The sequence below is a fragment of the Macaca nemestrina genome, chromosome 9 (assembly GCF_043159975.1).
Source record: "Macaca nemestrina isolate mMacNem1 chromosome 9, mMacNem.hap1, whole genome shotgun sequence".
Taxonomy (NCBI): Eukaryota; Metazoa; Chordata; class Mammalia; order Primates; family Cercopithecidae; genus Macaca; species Macaca nemestrina.
In genome coordinates, this window is record NC_092133.1 from 85471899 (window position 1) to 85491168 (window position 19270).

The window sequence follows — 19270 nt, forward strand, 5'->3', positions numbered from 1 at the left end:
TTGCAGGCAGGAACAGGTGCCATGTTTTGCCTGGTATTAATGTGGGCACTGTTGCCTCTGATCCTTTCTGGTAGTTCTTTGCTCAACCTGGGGTAGTTTTCCTCACGTGCATATGGTGATGAGTGCATGGCTCAGTTCTCAAGGCATTTTCCTCTCTGTGCAGGTCTTTCCTCCTCAGCAGCTACCCTGCAGGATCTAGATGTTTTGATCTCTCTGGACTTTTAGCTCTGTCTCTTCAACTCATGGAGTCCAATGGGCTCCACCTGTGTCTCCCCTTCCTGCATACAGCCTGCAAACTTTCTCCAGGTGGTCAGCTGGGGCACATGTAGGGAATCACCTTGTTTCCCATTTCTTGGGGGTCACAGTCCTTCCCTAACGTCCAGTATCTTAAAAGCATTGTTTCAAATATTTTGTCCTTTTCTTTTCTTTCTTTCTTTTTTTTTTGGTTGTTTCAGGAGGGAGGGTAAATAGGTCCCTGGTACTTTATCTTGTCCAGAAGTGAAAAACCTATTACCATGCCTAAGGGCCTACTCTATAATGATAAACACCCTGCAAGGCGCTTAACAGGCACAGTCCCAGGCAGTCTTCATAGATGCCCTAGGAAGGAGCATTGATGACCCCATTTGACAGGTGGAAAAACTGAGGCTCAGAGAAGTTAAGCACTTTGCTCATGAACTGGCAAGTGGAGGTGCTGGGATTCAAACAGGTTTGTTTGCACATAAACTCATTCTGTTTTCTCAATATAAAATCTCCCTTATGGCAATGAAGGGGAGTGTGAGGAAGATGAAATGGGGGATTACAACAAACTTCAGGACGTTCTACAGTGTTCCATGGTTTATACTGACCTTCTTCTCTGTAACTTAGGAAACATTAATATTAGCTTTACTTAAATGAATAAGAATTACACTGGCAAATATTTCAGGAATAAATTCATTATGAAAGATGAAGGTCTATTATCACAGTTCCTGGTTTCTCCCTTTAACTGTCTGTGTGGCCACTGTTTCCACCCCATCCCATTACACATGGCAGACTTTTGAAGCTCTCTCTCTCTTTTTTTTTTTGTTTTGAGACAGAGTCTTGCACTGTAGCCCAGGCTGGAGTGCAGTGGCACGATCCTGGCTCACTGCAAGCTCCGCCTCCCGGGTTCACACCATTCTCCTGCCTCAGCCACCCAAGTAACTGGGACTACAGGCGCCCGCCACCACGCCCGGCTAATTTTTTGTCTTTTTAGTAGAGATGGGGTTTTTACCGTGTTAGCCAGGATAGTCTGGATCTCCTGACCTCATGATCCACCCGCCTAGGCCTCCTAAAGTGCTGGGATTACAGGCCTAAGCCACTGCGCCCAGCGCTGAGGCTCTCTTAAACAGTGCTTAGGATCCAACTTCTATGGGTCAAACCTCAGCTCCCTCAATGTGGAGCACAGTGACTTAATTTCCCCAACTGTCAGAGTCATGCACCCGTAGGGGTATGAAACCAAAGGCACCCATCTCATCAGGAGAATGAAATGGGACAGCCCCTTAGCTTAGCCCCTGGGAGCTAGCAAGCACTCTCTAAGTGTTCCCTTTTATTATCATAATTAAATACAGGATAGAGGGGGACTTCTCGGCCTCAGCACTACTGACATGTTGGGTGAGATCATTTTTCATGGGGTGTGGGGGCCTGTCCTGTGCATAGCAGGATGGGCAGCAGCATCCCTGGCCTCTGCCCACTCCCTGCCTCCCAGGCTGTGACAGCCAACAGTGTCTCTACACATTGCCAAGTGCCCCTTGGGGGCCAAATGCCCCGGTTAAGAAACATTGATACAGAACAGCCAGATCTCTATTGTCTATGAATCTAAATGACTTACAATTCTATCGTCCTGTGACTTCCCACAGGCACAATGTGGCATGTCCAAAAATTCTAAGTGCCTTATCTATCAAACTAGCTCCTCCTGTGTTCCCGCTTCGGTGGCCACAACTAGGTGCAGGAAGTTGGGAGCCCCCTGGAGTCTTCCTCTCCCTCACCTTTACACTGACCCCAGTCTCCCTGGTGGACCCATCTGTTCTCAGGCTTTAAATGCTGTCCTCGTGCTGATGACATCCAGATTCACTGCTCCCCTGACCTCCAGACCCGGGGGAAGTCCACCTCCCATCTGCCTACACCCTCCCCTTTTGGGTGAGGGCAACTCCATTTTCTGGTTACTCAAGTTGAAACCAGACACATCCTTGCTCCACTCTCTCTCACCTCTCCTATCCATTCCTCTCAGTAAATTCTATTAGCTTCTCCTTTAGAACATAGCTGCAATCTGGTCACTTCTCACTACTCACCTGGTCTGGGCCACCATCACTCCTCATCTAGACTGCTGCACAGTCTCCAGGCTCCTTCCCTCACCCTGACAGTCTATTCTCAGTTGAGCAGCCACGGAGACCTAGTAGAGGCCTGAACCAGCTCCCCAACCCCTGTTCAACATCCCCCGGCAGGCCCATCTCGGCAAAGGCCTCGCAGTGAGCCTGAAGGCCCCTGACCCCTACTCCTGTGACGTCATCTCTGGCTTCCCTTCCCTTTGCTTTTGCCAGTTCTCAAGCACACCCGGCATGCTCCTGCTTCACGGTTTTTGCACCTGCTGTTCCCTTGCTCCTGCTGTAGCCCAGAAAGCTGTCCTTCCAGCACTGACCCCCTTCAGGTCTTTCCTCAGATGTTACCTTCTTGGGGAAGGTAACATCTTCTGACCACCCTATTTAAGCCTCACCAGCATCACCCACCACACCCCATGCTCCTTCCTGGCCTGAATTTTTCCATAGCACTGATTGCAGTCAATACACTCTGTATGTATTTTATGTGTTTACATGACATGCTTATTCATAACGTTTCTCATTGGCCCACCCCGACTCTGTCTGTTTTATAGACAACTCCAGCACAGCCAGCAGAGCCTGGCATGGAGAGGACATGTGCTGAGCCTGAGATGAATGGGAGGTTAGTGAGGGCGGCACCGGCAGAACAAAGGAGACTGGCACACGTGAAAACCTTGCGAAAGGTGGGCATGACACTTACAGATTGATGAGTGTGAGTAGTGTGAACACTTGTGGGATCCTGAGGGAAGCGATATCACTATTCTCATTTTAAAGAGAGGAAACTGAGCCCAGAAATGTTTAGAAACAGCCCAAGCTCTAACTATGAGCTGTGTGTGTGTATGTACCAGGAAACTATGACCCCAGGAAGTCTGGCTCCTATCCCGACCCCACTTTTCTCACTCCTTCTGCCCGTGGCTTGTTCAAGGGCACCAGCCCCAGGTGACCAGCCCTTTGTGATTCCAGCCAGGCCTTCTCCCCTCTGAGCTCCTGAACTTAAGGATTTCCTTTTGAGACCCAGGGAGAGGGGGAGGCTCCAAAATGCAGGGGTCCCAGGACAAGAACTGGCTTTCAACTTTTCCATATAAACATTTTCATAAGAAAAAGAAACAAGAGTAACCGATATGTGTGAAAGCACTTTGTGAGCCGCTGTAACCCCTGGGACTTATTCCATGATGTTCAGGTGAAAAAGTTGTCATTCTGATGTAATTGATCACATTTTATATCTGCCTTAACCCCTCTTTACCAAGGTTTATTGAAAAATATTTTTTAAATCACCATTTAAAAGTGGCAGCAGCAATGTATGATTTGTCACAGGGCCCACTGTCACTCTCCTGGCTGCCTAGAGTGTAGAAACCCTCGGAGGGCCCTAGCAGCTGGGTGTCGGGGTGAAGGCCCAGTGTCTAGATGCAGCCGTCTGGAGCAGTGTGATCCTACAGAGATATAATGTGAGCTACATGTGCAACTTCAAATGTTTTAGCAGCTACCCTAAAAAACTAAAAAGGAACAGCTGTATTTATCTTTAATATATATATAAAAATAAATTACTTTCCTTTGATTTTCGAGATGGAGTTTCACTCTTTTTGCCCCAACTGGAGTGTAGTGGCACAATCTTGGCTCACTGCAACCTCCGCTTCCCAGGTTCAAGTGATTCTCCTGTCTCAGCCTCCCGAGTAGCTGGGATTATGGGTACCCACCACCACACCCAGCTAAATTTTGTATTTTTAGTAGAGATGGGGTTTCATCATGTTGACCAGGCTGGTCTCAAACTCCTGACCTCAGGTGATCCACGCACCTCGACTCCCAAAGTGCTGGGATTACAGGCCACCGCACTCAGCCAAAAATAAATTACTTTCAATGGCAAAAACAGCAATTACTTTTGCACCAACCTAATATTTTGTTTATTCCAATATATCTACAATAGTAGCATTCATTTCAACATGTCAATTAAAATTATTGAGATATTATACATATATTTGTACAAAGTCTTAAAAATCTTTAAGGCACTAACACGTATTTAGCACTAACAGCACATCTCAATTTGGACTAGCCACATTTCATGTGCTTAGCAGCCACATGTGGCTGGTGGCTACAGTGAGGGAGAGTGTGGACTGGGGCTGGCGGTGTATGTTGCCTTTGGTGGGCCATTATTTTGCCAAGCACACTCTCAGGCATCCTGAGACCTGCCTGTGTGTGTGGTGTCAGTCCTGGGCAATGAGCCAGCTGGAGGCTCCTGCACAGGATCCCCAGTGTACCAGGCTGAACCTCCCTGCTGTCCTCCCAGTCTTCATTCATGTCTTTCAGTTCTCTTTACCTGGTTGCAGCCACCAAACACCACTTCCCTTTCAAGGGTTAATCGCCCTCCCCAGTCTCCTAGCCTGGTCCTCACAGCCTCCCAGTGACTCCAGCTATCCACTTACCCCTGGGCAGACGCCCGCTCCTCTTCAGATGCCTGATGGGCCAGAAGGGCATGGTGTGGAGCAGTGGGGCCTGCAGTGGGAGGAACAGTGGCCAGATGCACCTGTTGGGGTGCAGAAAACCACCAGGTGCACGAGGCACTCCTCCACTGCGGGACTGCGGCCACTCGGCTGCCTGTGCGCTCTGCCTGTGGGCACCAGGCTGAGGCCTTTTGTCTCTCCTGGGGAACTTCTGCATTTACCAGTGCCCGAAGGCTGGGACTGTCTGGGGCGGGGCAAGGAGGACCTGCTGGGATCCCTGCCAGTGGGAGGTCGGTGTGGTTGTTCTGCATCCGCATCTGTGCCTGCCGCCCCGTGCGCTTGTCCTGCTGTGTTCTTGACTCCCTGGGGATGGGGGAGTCCTATTTATCTGGCATGTGGGAACCCCAGCTCAGTGCCACCAGCTTTATGCCTCAGGGTTCTCCTCTCCAGGTGGACCCACTCATCAGGTAGTGGAGATTAATGAATGCATGGGAGAAGCCTGATATAAGTGCTTAGTTGCCACATGGTCTTGAGCTAGTTACTTAATCTTTCTGTTTCCATTTTCTCATCAGCAAAACAAGGCCAATAACTAAACCCACCTCCCGGGACCGTGGTGAAGATGAAATGAGACCAAGAAGCCAGGGGCTGGGCACAGCACCTGCACGTGGTACTTGATAAGCGCCCCCGTACCCTCTAAGGTAGGCATGTGGTCTGTGTCAAAGACAGAGAAGCTGACGCTCCGCAAGCTTTCAGTGGCCCAGGGCCATCACGCTGGGAAATGGTACAGCCAGGATTTGAACACAGCTGTTGTGGATTCTGTGCGCCAAGTCAGCTGCCACCCTTATGGTGTCTCCCTTGCCTCTGGGACAAAGGGAGCAGGAAGCAGCTCCCTCACTCAGCCTGGTCTCCTCTTCTCCAGCAATATTCACTCCTCCCGGGATGTGGTGTCAGGAGCCCATACTCAGGCAGCCCTGGAGGGCAGAGGCAGGCAATGGGCACCAAACTCTGCTCAGCAAGTACAGAGCAAGGGGCTGTGCCTGTGCCGAAGCCACCTGTTCATCTGCCCATCTCCCCAATTTATCCATCCATCTGTCCACCTGTTCATCCGCCCATCTATCCATCTGCTCATTCGTCCATCCATCCATCCATCCATCCATCCATCCATCCATCCATCTATCCATCCACCCATCTATCCACCTCTCCAACAAGAAGCAGCCTCTTAAGGGCAAATCACAACTGCTGGAAACCCTTCAGAGGGCCGACTGTTCTTGGAATAAAACCCAACTCCGATGTGACTGTGAATCTCCAGGTCCCTCGGACCACCTCTCCTCCCCCTGGCCCATGTCCTGCTGTCAGCCACTCCAGCACCCTCTCTCCCTCAAATTCACCTTTTTCCCACCGTAAAGTTTGCATTCTCTCGGGTGCTCCAAATGCCCTCCCACCTCCTTGCATGGCTGACTCCCTCTTATTTTCCAGCCTCAGCTCAAATGTACATTACAGAATCCTTCCCTGGGTGACAGCCTTTGTCAAGGAGCTGCCCCCTCCCACCCAATTAGTCTTACATGGCTTTCTCTATAGGACTTATCCTGATTGGAAAGCAGCTTGTTCGTCTGCATACGTGTTTACTGCCTGTCTCTGTGAAAGGATTGTATGACTTATGAAGGAATGTATGACTGTTCTTCCTGGTGTCCCAGGGACTAGTCTAGTGTCTAGAAAAGGGTTGGGGTTCAGTGAATGGCAGCAGCCACTGGGGGGGACGTGGAGGGCTCTGGGAGGTAACAGGCAATCTCTCTTAATTAAAATATCCAGCCTTGGTTGAGTGTTCACCATATTGCTGGGCACCATCCTAACAGCTTTGCATGTTTTATCTCGATGTCCCACAACCACCTGATATGGTGTTACAATGATGATACCCAATTGACAGACGAGAACACAGAGGCTACAGAAGGTTGAATAATTCATCCAAGGTCACATGACTAGTAAGGTGTATCTTCCCAACTGCCCCCGGTCACCCAAGGGAAATTAGTTGCCAACTGGTGTCCTAAAGCACTGGCCCCTCACAGCCCACTCTTAATAGCTGAGGATCTGAATGCCCCAGGCAGTCTGGCTGCAGAGTGGGTGTTCCTGGCTTCATCCCTTGGTAGGCAGCCTCCGCAATGGCCCCCAGTGGACCTGCCTCCTGGTAGTCAGACTCTTGTGTAATTACTCCTCGTGAAGGTGGGCTGGACCCAGTAACTTGCTTTTAATGAACAGAATGTGGCAAAAATTGACAGGATGTCACTTCTGAGATTAGGTCACAAAGAGACAGTGGCTTCTGTCTCACATTCTCTCCCTTGTTCTCTGGTTTGCTGGCTGTGATGAGGCAGGCTGCCCTGTTGGGAGCTGCCCGAGGCGGGAGGCCCATGTGGTGAGAAACAGAGAAGTCTCTAGCAACAGCAAGCAAGGGACCGTGGTGGTCTGTCTAGCAGCCCTCAAGGGACTGTCCCTTACAAATAGCTGTGTGATTCAGCTTGAAGTGGATCTCCCGTCAGTCAAGCCTTCAGATGAGGCCACAGTTGCAGCTAACACCGGGATGAGCCTTTGAGAGCCCCCAAGCTACAGGATGCAGGCAAGCCACACCCAGATTCCCCACCCACAGAGCTGTGAGATAATAAATGTTTCTGTTTTAAGCCACTAGGTTTGGGGGGTAATCTATGATGCAGCAAAGGTGATGTATGCAATCCCCATTTTGTCAAAACACAGCCTGAAGCACAACCATCCCCCTTGTGGTCTGCTGCCTTCAGAGACCTGGACAGTGGGGCTCTGGTGGTATGAGGATATACAATCCTCACATCTCTTCCTGTACTGATAATGATGGGGACGGTAAGAACATTAAATAACAACAGCAGCCTACTATGCGCCAGCCGTGTGCCACATACATGCAATCATATAGACTATGGCATTTTATCCTCTCCATAGCTTGTGAGATAGGTGTCATGATTCTCATTTTACAGATAAAGAAACTGAGGTCAGAGAGATGGACTTTGTTGCTCATAGTCACACAGGTAAGAACTGGAAGGGCAAGAATTCTCAGCCCAGAGCTGCTGCCTCCAGGGCTGCCTATTCTGGCTGCTCTCTTCACCTTAGCTGCTGGGACCTCCTTCTCTATTTAGGGTCTTACCTAATCCTTGTCTCCAGGTGCCTGCTGAACAATGGCCTGGTGCCTGCCAGAGTATCTGCAGGAAGACAGCCGGTCACACTAGATAAGGAAGTCTGTGCTGCTGTGTGCCGGTTGCTACTTGATGGAGTCCCCCTCCTAGTTCAGTGCAGTAATGGAGTGGGGCTGCATCCTGCCCTAAGGAGTTCACAAGCCTGGTTGTGGAGGTGCTGCGTAGTACATCCCTGGGGATTGGAGGGCAGGAACCAAGGTGCCCCATCTGCCACTGGACTGTGAGCTGTTCACACTCAGCTTTCTCAGGTCCTCAGAGTGAACTGGGTGCACTGGATTCCTTGGGGCTCTGTGCAGGGGGCCCAGGGCCCACTGCTCCATCCCCCAGGGCAGCACTGCAGTGGGCCCTGGGCACTGACTCTCCCAACTGCCCATGGCTGGTCAGGAGAAACTGCATGCTGCTGACCTCCTAGGGGGTTGACACCTCCCACCTGCCCTTGGGGGGTGATCATGGGACCTGGACAATCTGCTACCTGCACATACAGGGCTAGGGCCTCCCACGGAAAAATTATCAGAACGGCAAGACGTGCTTGCTCAGCTGCAAAAGCAAAGCCCACTCCTGAAGGAGAGCAGGATCCTGACCTTGTCTCCTCAGGGTAGGCCTCGGGCCACAGCTTTGTCTCCTTGGCATGGGTGAAAAGTAGGTGGGGTTCTCCAAGGCAGCTGGGCTTTCTGCTGCCAGCCTCCCTGTCAGCACCACTCAGCCAGGGATAGGAGGAGGCCGATGACTCACTTCTGTTTCCAGAAAGTATTTTTATTGCCATAAATGCAGAGAGAAAAGGAGGCACAGAAGGCAGAGGGGAAGGAGGGAACAGGATGTTGAAGAGGGAGTGCTGGTGGTCAGCAGATGCTGTGTAAGGGGTCGGCTGTCTGAGGCCTCGCAATGTGCTGCAGTACAAGCTGAGCAAGCCGGGGAGGAAGGAGCCCCTCCAGGAAAACAGGTCTGGAAAGAAGAGGCAGGGCACTACTGGGGACACAGGAACAAAGCCAAGGAAACCTGGGGTCTCGCCATCCACCTGCCCCTCCTGCCAGGTCCACCTTGGCCACAATACCTCAGTCCCAGGTGCAGCTCCTGCCACTCACAGCAACTGCAAAGGCCCAGGGGCTCAATAAACGGACCCCTCCCACTGTGCTCCATCCCCCAGGGCAGCACTGCAGTGGGCCCTGGGCCCTGACTCTTTTGTTGTCTGTCATGGGATAAGAGAAGGTGGCCATCCCGGGATCCTCCCAGTGGGGCTGAAGAGATGAAGGGCAGAATATCAGGAGGGGAGGCGATAGGCTGAGAGCAGCGGAAACTTCAGGTTTCCATGGTTCCTCTAGGGCTCTGCCTCTATCTATCCCTTAGAGTTGCTGTGTGTGCACTCCAGACAAAGAGGATGCAGCGCCTAGAGCCAGTCCCCACCTTTCATAAGGCTCCCTGCAGGTAACATCTACCTTGGCCTGTCATCACGAGCCCACACACTGTATTTTCTGAGAAGGAAGATGGGATCCTGTGGTGAAAGGAGAAAGCTGGCCCGAGCAGGACAGGGCCCAGAAGAGTCCCCCATTACCCAGCCTCCCACCCCTGCAGGGACCACACCAGCCACACTGCATAGCTGCACCGGGGCACCTAGAAACCTGTTGAATCCCTCTCCTCCTTGGGATGCACTGGCGAACAATGAAGGCCCCTGAACAAAAATGCACTGGGCACCTGTTGGTCCTCAGAGCCTCCAGGTGCTCCACATCATGGCCCTTCTGGCCCCTTGCCCAAGCCAGGAGTCAGTGAAGTCCCCCACATGTAGAGGAAGCCACCTCAACACCCCCCACCAGTCCCAGCACAAGGATTTAGAGCCCTCTGCATCCCCAAGCAGTGACCCCGCTGCAGCCTCCCTCGACCTGGCCCCCTACCCTATCCTTTGTGGAGTTCTCGTACCCGCTCTGCACACAATAGCACGTCTTGATGCGCTAGAGCCAAAAGTGCAATTCTAGCTGGCCTAAGAAGGGCAGCAGCCACAGAGTCCATACGCAACATTTCAGAACCCAAAATGCCCAAACAAGCAGGCAATGACAAAAGCCAATCCAATACCAGAAGCAACATCATGACCAAAGCAGGGGAATGGGACACCAGGATACACAAAGGTGATGGAACGACGGGCAGCCATTGAGAGAGGCGCATACCTATCACTCATTAAAGAAGATCTGGAAAGAAATGAAAAACAGATCTATTTCACAGGCTGCCCTAAGACTAGAGATGCAGCCACTGAGGTCCAAGGGGAACTTCTTGGAGGGACATCTAAGAAAGGCTCCCTCCTGTCTAAGAAGGACTCCACCAAGAGACCCCTCTCCATGGAAGGGGCGTGTCCTGCCTGTTGGTCACTTGGTGGTCATCTTGCAGCCACTCTGGCCAGTGAGCAGAGCCAATAGATCAAGGGGGTGAAGGGGCAGGGGGAGGCCATATCCTTGTTGACGTTGCTGAGGCCCTGAGTCATACCACGGGGCTGCCTACCTCTCCCTCTGGGTTTCTTGGTCTGTAAGAATAACAAAGCTCCTTTGATTTTGGCAGGTTACATGGGCTTGCCTGTTTCCTGCAGCTGGAAGCAGGATGGTACTGACAGCATGAGAGCCACAGGCTGCCCACGTAGCTGCACCACCTCCTCCCCAAGCTGCCAGGCATGGGCAGGCCTCCCTGGCCTGCTGGTGCACACTGGCGGCCTGCAGCCCAGCAGTCTAAGGGGAAATTGGAAAAGACACTTGACAAAACTGAACATCCATTTTGATAAATATTCTTCGTTAAATGAGAACAGGTGGATCTTCACCTGGATATACTCAAAGCCAACACTGCATTCAGTGGAGAGACAACGGCAGCATTCCCATCAAAGCCAGGAAAAATACAGGCACGTCCACTGAAGACCCCTGGTATAGAGCATCTCCCTGGAAGGGTTCACCAGCCAGACAAGAGAAAGAATGGAAAGCTATGAAAGCTGGAGAAGAGGGTGAGCTGTTATTACTCCTCCTGTTAAATTATTTTTCAGGGTACTTGTTTATATGTGTGGAAGTTCTAAGTCAATGAACTGAAAACCCATCATAATCAATAAAAGAATGCAGTAAATCAGCTGGGTGCAAAATTAATACATAAAAAGAACAACCTATTTGTAAATTAGGAGAAACAGAAATGCATGCTATGTATATAAGTAGGAAAATAGGGATGCCAGCAGCATAACAGAGATGCCAATTCTCTCTACCTTGGTCTATTAATTTAACACAATATGAATAGTATTTCTTTTTAAATGAGGTAAGTTGATTCTTGAGGTTCATAAGCAAAAGCAAGTGCACTTTTGAAAGAAAACATAGTGAACTCCGACCAGCCCAACCAATTATTAAAAGACAGTACAGAGGCTGGGCATGGTGGCTCACACCTGTAATCCTAATACTTTGAGAGGCCAAAGTTGGAAGATTGTTTGAGGCCAGGAGTTCCAGACCAGTCTGGGCAACATAGCAAGACCCCACCTCTATAGAAAATAATAATTAAAAAATTAGCCAAGTGTGGTGGCATACACCTATAATCCCAGCTATGCAGGAGGCTGAGGTAGGAGAGTAACTGGAGCTCAGCAGAGCAGGAAGCTGAAATGAGCTGTGAGCTGAACTCCAAACTGGGCAAGAAAGCAAGACTCTGTCTCAAAACAAAACAAAAACTGAGTAGAGCTACTCAGTAATTAAAACAGCATCGCACTGGGTGGCATGACCAGAGAAAGACTCACACACATATGGGAGTTTGGAATGTTTAAGGAACTCTTTCAAAGGGGTGAGGACAGGATGGATTCTCTAATACATGGGATAGTATATCCCATAGTATTTCCTCACATGGGAGAGCCATGTGAGGAAAAATCAAGTTGAATCCTTATGTCACACCTTACAACCAAATAAAAATACACAATAGATTAAAGATTAAGGCCAGGTGCGATGGTTCACACCTGTAATCCCAGCACTTTGGGAGGCCAATGTGGGTGGATCACCTGAGGCCAGGAGTTTGAGACCAGCCTGGCTAACATGGTGAAAAAACCCTGTCTCTACTAAAAATACAAAAATTAGCTGGGCGTGGCAGACCGCCCCTGTAGTCACAGCTACTCGGGAGGCTGAGGCAGGAGAATTCCTTGAACTCAGGAGGTGCAGGTTGCAGTGAGCCAAGACCGCGCCACTGCACTCCATCCTGGGTGACAGAGTGAGACTCCATCTCAAAAGAAAAAAAAAAAGATTTAAAGATGAAAAATGAAACTATAAAAGTGCCAGGCTCAACCATGGGAGAAATTTTGTATAAAATTTTGGAGAAGGCCTTTCTAAGTATGACTCAAAACAGGAGACCACAAAAGAAAATGTAACTACATAAAAGTTAAAAATAGTTGCATGGCAAAGAAAAGAAAGTGAAAAGACAAATGGCAGAAGGAGAGGGGCCAGCTACATATCCATAAAATGGGATGTTTTGCAGGTCTTAAAAAATGAGGGTATACTTTATACCCAGATTTGTTTGAATGTGTACAAAGTATCTCTGGACAGAGAAGGAGAACAGTAGCGTTTTTGGGGACGAAGGTGGGTGACTGGAAGGCAGGGATGCAAGGAGACTGGCTTTTGCCTTCTTATATTTGTACTATTTGTTACCTATTTTAAAAAACAAATGAAAATGAGATTTAATATAAAGTGACAGGTGAAATAAGCCTTCTCACACCACGTGTTCCAGGTGTGTGGGTGAGGCCAGTGCAGGGCCCCTGCAGCCTCCCCTTGGGAGGTGCTCTCAGCTGATTTACCCGCATCTCAAGGGAGGGATTGCAGCTGAAGGCACCCACCTGATGGGGATGGTGAGGAAAGTGGGCAGACCTTCGAGCTGTTGCTAGAAGTAGATTTTGATTTTGACAATCTCTTTGGAAGAATAATTTGAGATCTATCAAAATTTTAAATGACCCAGCAATCTATTCCTAGAAATTTACTCTTCAGATACATTTGTACATGTGCATAAAAAGGTAGTAAAAATAACTGGGAACAACTTAACTCTTCATCAAATAAATAATGTATTGATTAAATTATGTGCATCAAAAAAAAAAAAGAAAGAAAAGAAAAGAAGGTGGTGAAACTGTGTGAAGTGATACGGGATGCTCCATGACTATGTGGAAAAAATAAACGGATGATACATACTCAGAGGTGCACAGATCTGCATGCCTATTTCTGGAAGGAGGAGCTGGATACTGGGCCCCAGGCTGGCTCCCAGAAGAGAAGGGAGGGGCTCAGGAGCAGGGGAGGAGCAGCTTCCTCTCAGGAGAGGCTCTGAAGTGCTGGCATGTGGATTCTCATGGGCACAGATGACTGTCCTGAGTGAAGATTGTGCTTATTTTCATTGTTGAGAGAGGCAGGAGCTCGTGTTTGGTGCTGGAGAAGTTAAGCCAGCCCTGTGTCTTGAGTACTTTTAATTTAGGAAAATGCCCCAAATGTCCTCCAAATGGTTTCAGCTCCAAGTTCCCCTTTTGCTAGCTTATAACCATAGCAGAGTTTCATTTCTTAAAACCAGCCTCTCCCTGAGAATCTTCCTTTGTGATTCTGGGGATGCTGGGGCTTTTAGGGGATCTGGGTGTGACCTTGCCCTGGGCAGTACCCCGTGGGAGAAGGAGGACTGTGATTTTTCTCCCAGGGACAATTGCAGAAGTGGAAGAGTGTGGGAACAGCTGGGGAATGCCCAGGCCCTGCCAACGGGTGGCCTCTGCAGTGCAGTCAGAACTTTCCCTTCTCCAGTGAGAATCTTACATCATGGCCTGACTCTGTTGTCTTCAGGACACATCTCAGTTTGCTGCTTCCCACTGGGCTCCTGAGTGATGAGCAGAGAGCACCTTTCCAGCCCCAGTCAGCTCTCTCCATCTCACCGGACACTTCAGGTGCCCTGCCCACTTGCTTATTGCCAGGAAGCACCACATTCTTCATGCCTCCAGGTCTTTGCACATGCTGGTGCCTTTCCCACCTGGCCACCTGGCCACCTGGCAAACTCCTACTCATTCATCAAGACCCAACTCAAATATCCCTACTTCTCCCTCACCTTTCCCAACTGTTGCCCCCTCACCCACTCCCAAATTTCCATATCCCATTCTTCCTCCCATAAATATTTATTGATGGTCTACCATGTGCCAGACACTGTGCCATATACTGGGGACACGGCAGTGACAAAAGCAAGAGTCTCTGCCTCTCCGAGAGTGTGGCCTGGTAGTGGAGACAGGCGTCAACCAACATCATCAACAAACTCGAAGCAGCCAATGCTAGGAAGGATCCTGGGGACCTACTGGGGTCAGGGATGAGGCCATAAATTCAGAACAGCGTCCTCTCAGCTACCTTCACCCACAGCTCGGGCTCGCCTGGCTCTGGGGCTGACTGGAGGAGGCCCCCTCATCCCCTGACCTTGGAGAAGCCAGAACTTGGCCAGGCCTCAGCAGTAAGAACGCATGGCTGAGACTGGGAAATACCAAGGAACGTGGTGCCGGTGCTGACATCAAAATATTTGGAGGGAGAAGAAAATAAGTTAAAACAGTAGCATGTTAAATGGAATATGTTAACTGTCAGATGAAGACCATGTTCCGAAATGTTCAAGAGAGGGGTTGTGAGGACGAACGGGTGGCCTGGTGGTTAGACTGAAAAAAAATGTAACTGATGCTGAGTGACCTGGAGGGAATAACGGATGGTCAACTCATTATTCTAAGGAACAAAAAGGGAACTAACATTTATGAGGCACCTACTCAGTGCCAGCTTCCAGTGTCAACCTGTCCAGTGACTCTGTGGAGGGGAGGGGTATTTATTTCTACACTGGTACAAACGGTGTCAGTCTCAGAGATTAACGAGGCCCCACACCTGCTGCTGCTGCTGCTGCCATCACTGGCACCACCACCCTGCTAACACCACCTACATGCTTTGCGAAGCTCCTCTCCCAGCAACTCTAGAAAGTACAGACCATTATCATGCTGTCCTTCCCTATCATCTCATGGTGCCGGGAGAAGCCCAGGCCACTGGGTAAACCTCCCAAGCCCAGGAGGCTGGTCAGTGATGGAACTGCAATGTGCATCGATGTCCCCTCCTCAGGCCAAGTCCTGCTGGCACCCACCTGCAGTGCCCCTTCTGGGCCTCTTGGGGTATGAGTGGTGCCTGCACCTCCCCTAACTCCTGCTGGAGTGCTCTGCTGTGAGTAAACACATCAACATTGGCTAAATGGGTAACTCTGAGCAACGTGGCCTAATAAGGGAGCAGATATGAACCCTGGCTGGCCTGTGCCTTTCTCTGCTTTGGGTTGCTGTTGAGAATGTTTTCCCCCAACTCACAGTGTGTCTTAACCTGGGTTCCCTAAAATCAAAGCCTGAGGAAAAGGTTATTGTTCAGGAAGCTATCCCAGGGAGAAGTGCGGGATGGGGAAGGACAGATGGGAAGGAGGGAGAGCCCCACAGGGAAGCTGGGTAAGCTGCCTGCTGCCCTGGGGGCCTGGGGACTCCATCTTGCCTCATGAAATGTGTGTCAGGACTGCCAGTCCTGGGACAAAAAGGGGAGGAGGGATCCCCTGGCTCCAGTCATCCACTGGCCAAGGGTGATCCCCAGAGTCTTAGCTCCTCCCTCTCCAGAGGGCTGGACCCATGCAGGAGACCTGAAGGGCAGGGAGACTGATTCTTCCAGTGAGAACACAGGTACTTCCCAAGACTCTGGTGTGTGCAGGACGCTGTGCTTGACATACGGGATGGGCTGGAGGGGGTGTGTGGGTGAACAAGGGAGACAAGGTCCCCGCTTTCCTAGAGAACCAGCCAAAGGACAGGGAGCCAACCAAGGTGGCAGGGAGAGCTCAGATGGATAGGAACAGAGACGGGGTGGGTCAGGACAGGCTACTTGGCGGGGGGGGGACTCTCTGGCTAAGAACTCAGGAACAGCAGGGGCTGGCTTTCTTACACAGATCTGGTCTGGGCACAAAAGGATGAACAGGGGAGGCGGTTGGCAGATGAGCAGGAGAACTGCAAAGGCCCCGAGGTGGGAAAAGTCCTGAGCTCTTCTGTGGGGCTGCGTGGGCTGAGGAGGGCAGGAGGGGGTCAGGAGCTTAGACAGGAGGTTCTGGCAGGTGTCCAGGAGAGGGAAGCAGAGGCTGGGACCGCACTGGCTGGGATGCAGGTGGTAACAGGCACCCAAGCTCAGTGCCTGTCTGGATCTGAGACTCACCAGAACTTGCTCATAAGTTGGGGGTAAGCTGAGAGAGGGGATGGGAAGAGTCCTGGTAGTGATGAATTGAGAGGAAATTTGAGAGCATGGGGTTCAAGCACCTGGGTGTGAGTGGAGCCTAGACAGGCAGAGGGCCACAAGCAAGCGATGGGGAGAGGGGGTGCCCCAAGTCCCACCACACCCTGCTTCCTCTGTCTCCAGAAACTGTACATTTTATTTCATTATTACTATTATTTTTAAAGACAAAGTTTTGCTCTATTGCCCAGGCTGGCATGCAGTGGCACAATGTCGGCTCACTGCAACCTCTGCCTCCTGGATTCAAGCAATTCTCCTGCCTCAGCCTCCTGAGTAGCTGGGATTACAGGTGCCTGCCCCCACGCCCAGCTAATTTTTGTATTTTTTAGTAGAGACGAGGTTTCACCATGTTGGCCAGGCTGGTCTCAAACTCCTGACATCAGGTGATCTGCCCGCCTTGGGAAACTACATTTTAGACTAAATATAATAAATAAATGAAAATCAGTCTGTAACTGTAAGGCATCAAACAAAATATGCTGGTGGCATCGCCCCATTCTCATCCCACTCCCCTAATCCATCTCCACCATGAGACCACGCCCAGCAGCTCCAAAAGCACAGATGCAGGAGCCCTGTGTGCGCCTGACCCTGGTCTCCCGGCTGTAGGCCACTGAGCCCCATCCCCAGTTCTGCATCACAAAACCTCCCAGAGCCAGGCTGAAGGTGGTTCTAGAACTCCTCCTTGTGGCTGGGGCAGGACCTGGCTGGCCATTCCCAGTTCCTTCCTGGAAACCTAGGGTGGGTGGATGGGGATCCCCTGGGAGGATTTTTGCCTCCCCAGAGGTGTGTTCAGACCGCTTCTCTTGGCTGGGATGGAGAGAGGGGTAGGCCAGCAGGGCTGCCTGGTGGAGGCATGCTGGAGATGTAGCCAAGGCCCGTAAGGAGCCTGTAAGGGCTGGCTGGAGAAGCTGCAGCCCAGGGGAAAGTGGCTTGCCAAATGGCAGAGGCCGCCAGGGCCTGTGGCTCTCCACACCCCTGTTCTACCCGCCAATACCCTATACCCCAGTTCTTCCCCCTCTCTGGATGGTCACACAGACATTTGTTGAACCACAAAATCTATACTGGGCATGTGAGAAACCTCCTTAATTTGATTTGGCCACTATGTATCTCTCACTGATGCTCCTTCCCTCTTCACGAGGGGCTCCTGTAAGATCAGGCAGCAGTGGGCCCTCCTCAGCAGCTGGGTGGGACCTCAGGGCCTCAGCTAATGTCCTTCCCACTCTTTTTCACTCAAGTTCTTTAGGTTCTTATAAAAACAACATATAGTCAGGTACCACTTAGTGACAGGGGTACATTCTGAGAAATGTGTTATTAAGCAATTTTGCCATTATGCAAACCCTACTGAGTGTGCTCACACAAACCTAGACAGTGCAGGTACTGCACACCCAAGCTCTACGGTACAGCTCATTGCTCCTACACTACAAACCTGCACAGCATGAGCCTGTGTGGAATACTGCAGGCAATAATAACACGTTGGGAAGTATTCATGTATCTAAACACAGAGAAAAGGTACTGTGAAAATACAATACAATAATCTAACGGGATCACTGTCACATGTGCAGTCTATTGACTTAAACATCATGATGTGGCACATGACTACTATTTTTATAAGCTGCCTCCTTCCTGGAGGCCAGGTATAAGCAGCCAGACATGTAAGAAGTACTCTTGCTAGTGCTAGGATAGAAGTTTCACAAGTTCACTGTCATCCAGCATCATTCCCTAGCACAACACCAGGAGGCAGCCATTCACATGGTAGTCTAAGTGCATGTGCCCCCGACCAAGGCAGCCACTCTCACTGCAGTCTAAATCAATGGTGCCCTCTGGAGGCAACATGGTGCTCCCTAGAGTTACATGACATGAGGTCCTAGATATTCTCACATTCAAGCCTGTAGCCAACCTTCAGGAAGGTCTTATTTTTCCATTTTCTGCAGAAGGAAACTGCTCAAGCAAGAAGGCCAGAGCTAGGATTTTATGCTTTGTCTGCTAGACTCTTAGTTCAGCGCTGTTCCCCTTGGCAAAGCTCACAGGGCTGGAGAGCAAAACCCGAACTCCTCCAGCCTCTCAGGACCTCCCACGCCCCCCACCAGACCCCCGGCAAGATAGGGTTCAGCACTAATTTTGGAAAACTCGCTCAAAAATGACCTTGTTCCCAAGGGCCATCATCATCTTAGCCATCTTCATGTGAATTTGCAGAGCCAGAAAAGCTGCCGGACACAGGGTGACTCCTGTCCCTTCCATACACAGAGCATCACAGTAACACCTGGTTTATCTCGAAATCACCCATCTGTCAACCTCATCCATCTAGAGTCCAAGGACATGCAAAACAATGATTGGGAAAGGTCAAACAGGTAAAGGTCCCCTATGAGCCAAACGACTGACCTCCAAGGGCCTTACTTGGGGCTTGCTGACTCTTACTTTGCATACATTTCTAGCAAGTGCAGTTCACTGCTTCCTGATATGCAGTGAATTAGAATAGGCAGTTAAAAAAGGATAGGGAGAGCTGATAGAGGCGGCCACACTGACATCAGGAGGTGATGGCTGACAGCAAGAGAAGAAACAGGAAATGCCAGGACTCAGAAAGGTTAGCCTTTTGGTGAAAGGGTGAGCAACATCAACATAAAAAAACAACTGTGCAGGCACACAAAGTGAAAAGTCAGTCTCCCTCCTGCCCCAGACCTCTGCATGCGGGGTCCTCTCCCACAAAGGGGCACCTGTGAGCAGTTTCACGCGTCCTCATGGGACAGTCATCCACCCATGTATCCATGTGCTGAGCACACCAGGATGACAAGCAGTCAATCCTGAACTCGGGGAGCTCACAACCTCAAGTGGGGGTGGTCACAGGCTACAGAAATCACAAAACCTCCCATTTACTTTGTAATTCACTTAAGGATAGGATGCCACCAGTAACAGCCCCCACTCAGCAAGGCACAGTAATTACACCCTGGGCAACTGAGGCTCGGAAATGCTGGGGGGTGGGGGTGGGGGGGAATCTGAACGTAGAAATGCCAAGTCCCTTGCCTGAAGCCCTG

The 19270-nt window shown here is 50.5% G+C and overlaps 1 protein-coding gene and 1 long non-coding RNA gene across 33 annotated transcripts in view; one reads left to right on the forward strand and one right to left on the reverse strand.

The window, feature by feature from the left end:
* Positions 1–10977, forward strand: part of LOC139356298 (uncharacterized) — a 34580-nt gene extending 23603 nt beyond the window's left edge. The window contains exons 3-6 of one of the 2 annotated variants that reach the window (XR_011607911.1): positions 2885–3013; positions 5338–5463; positions 7759–7809; positions 10757–10977. This is a non-coding gene — a long non-coding RNA (uncharacterized lncRNA). Of the gene's footprint in view, positions 1–2884; positions 3014–5337; positions 5464–7758; positions 7810–10515; positions 10682–10756 lie in introns of those variants that run through there. The other variant, XR_011607912.1, reaches the window with a different exon arrangement.
* Positions 1–19270, reverse strand: part of LOC105486660 (Rho GTPase activating protein 22) — a 210764-nt gene that overhangs the window by 44452 nt on the left and 147042 nt on the right. Inside the window, exon 1 of one of the 31 annotated variants that reach the window (XM_011749645.3) lies at positions 4748–5895. The exons of 29 other annotated variants lie outside the window; for them this stretch is intronic. In XM_011749645.3, the coding sequence (XP_011747947.2) occupies positions 4748–4982 (235 nt within the window). In that variant the 5' untranslated portion in view covers positions 4983–5895. Of the gene's footprint in view, positions 1–4747; positions 5896–19270 lie in introns of those variants that run through there. One more of the 31 variants, XM_011749647.3, reaches the window with a different exon arrangement.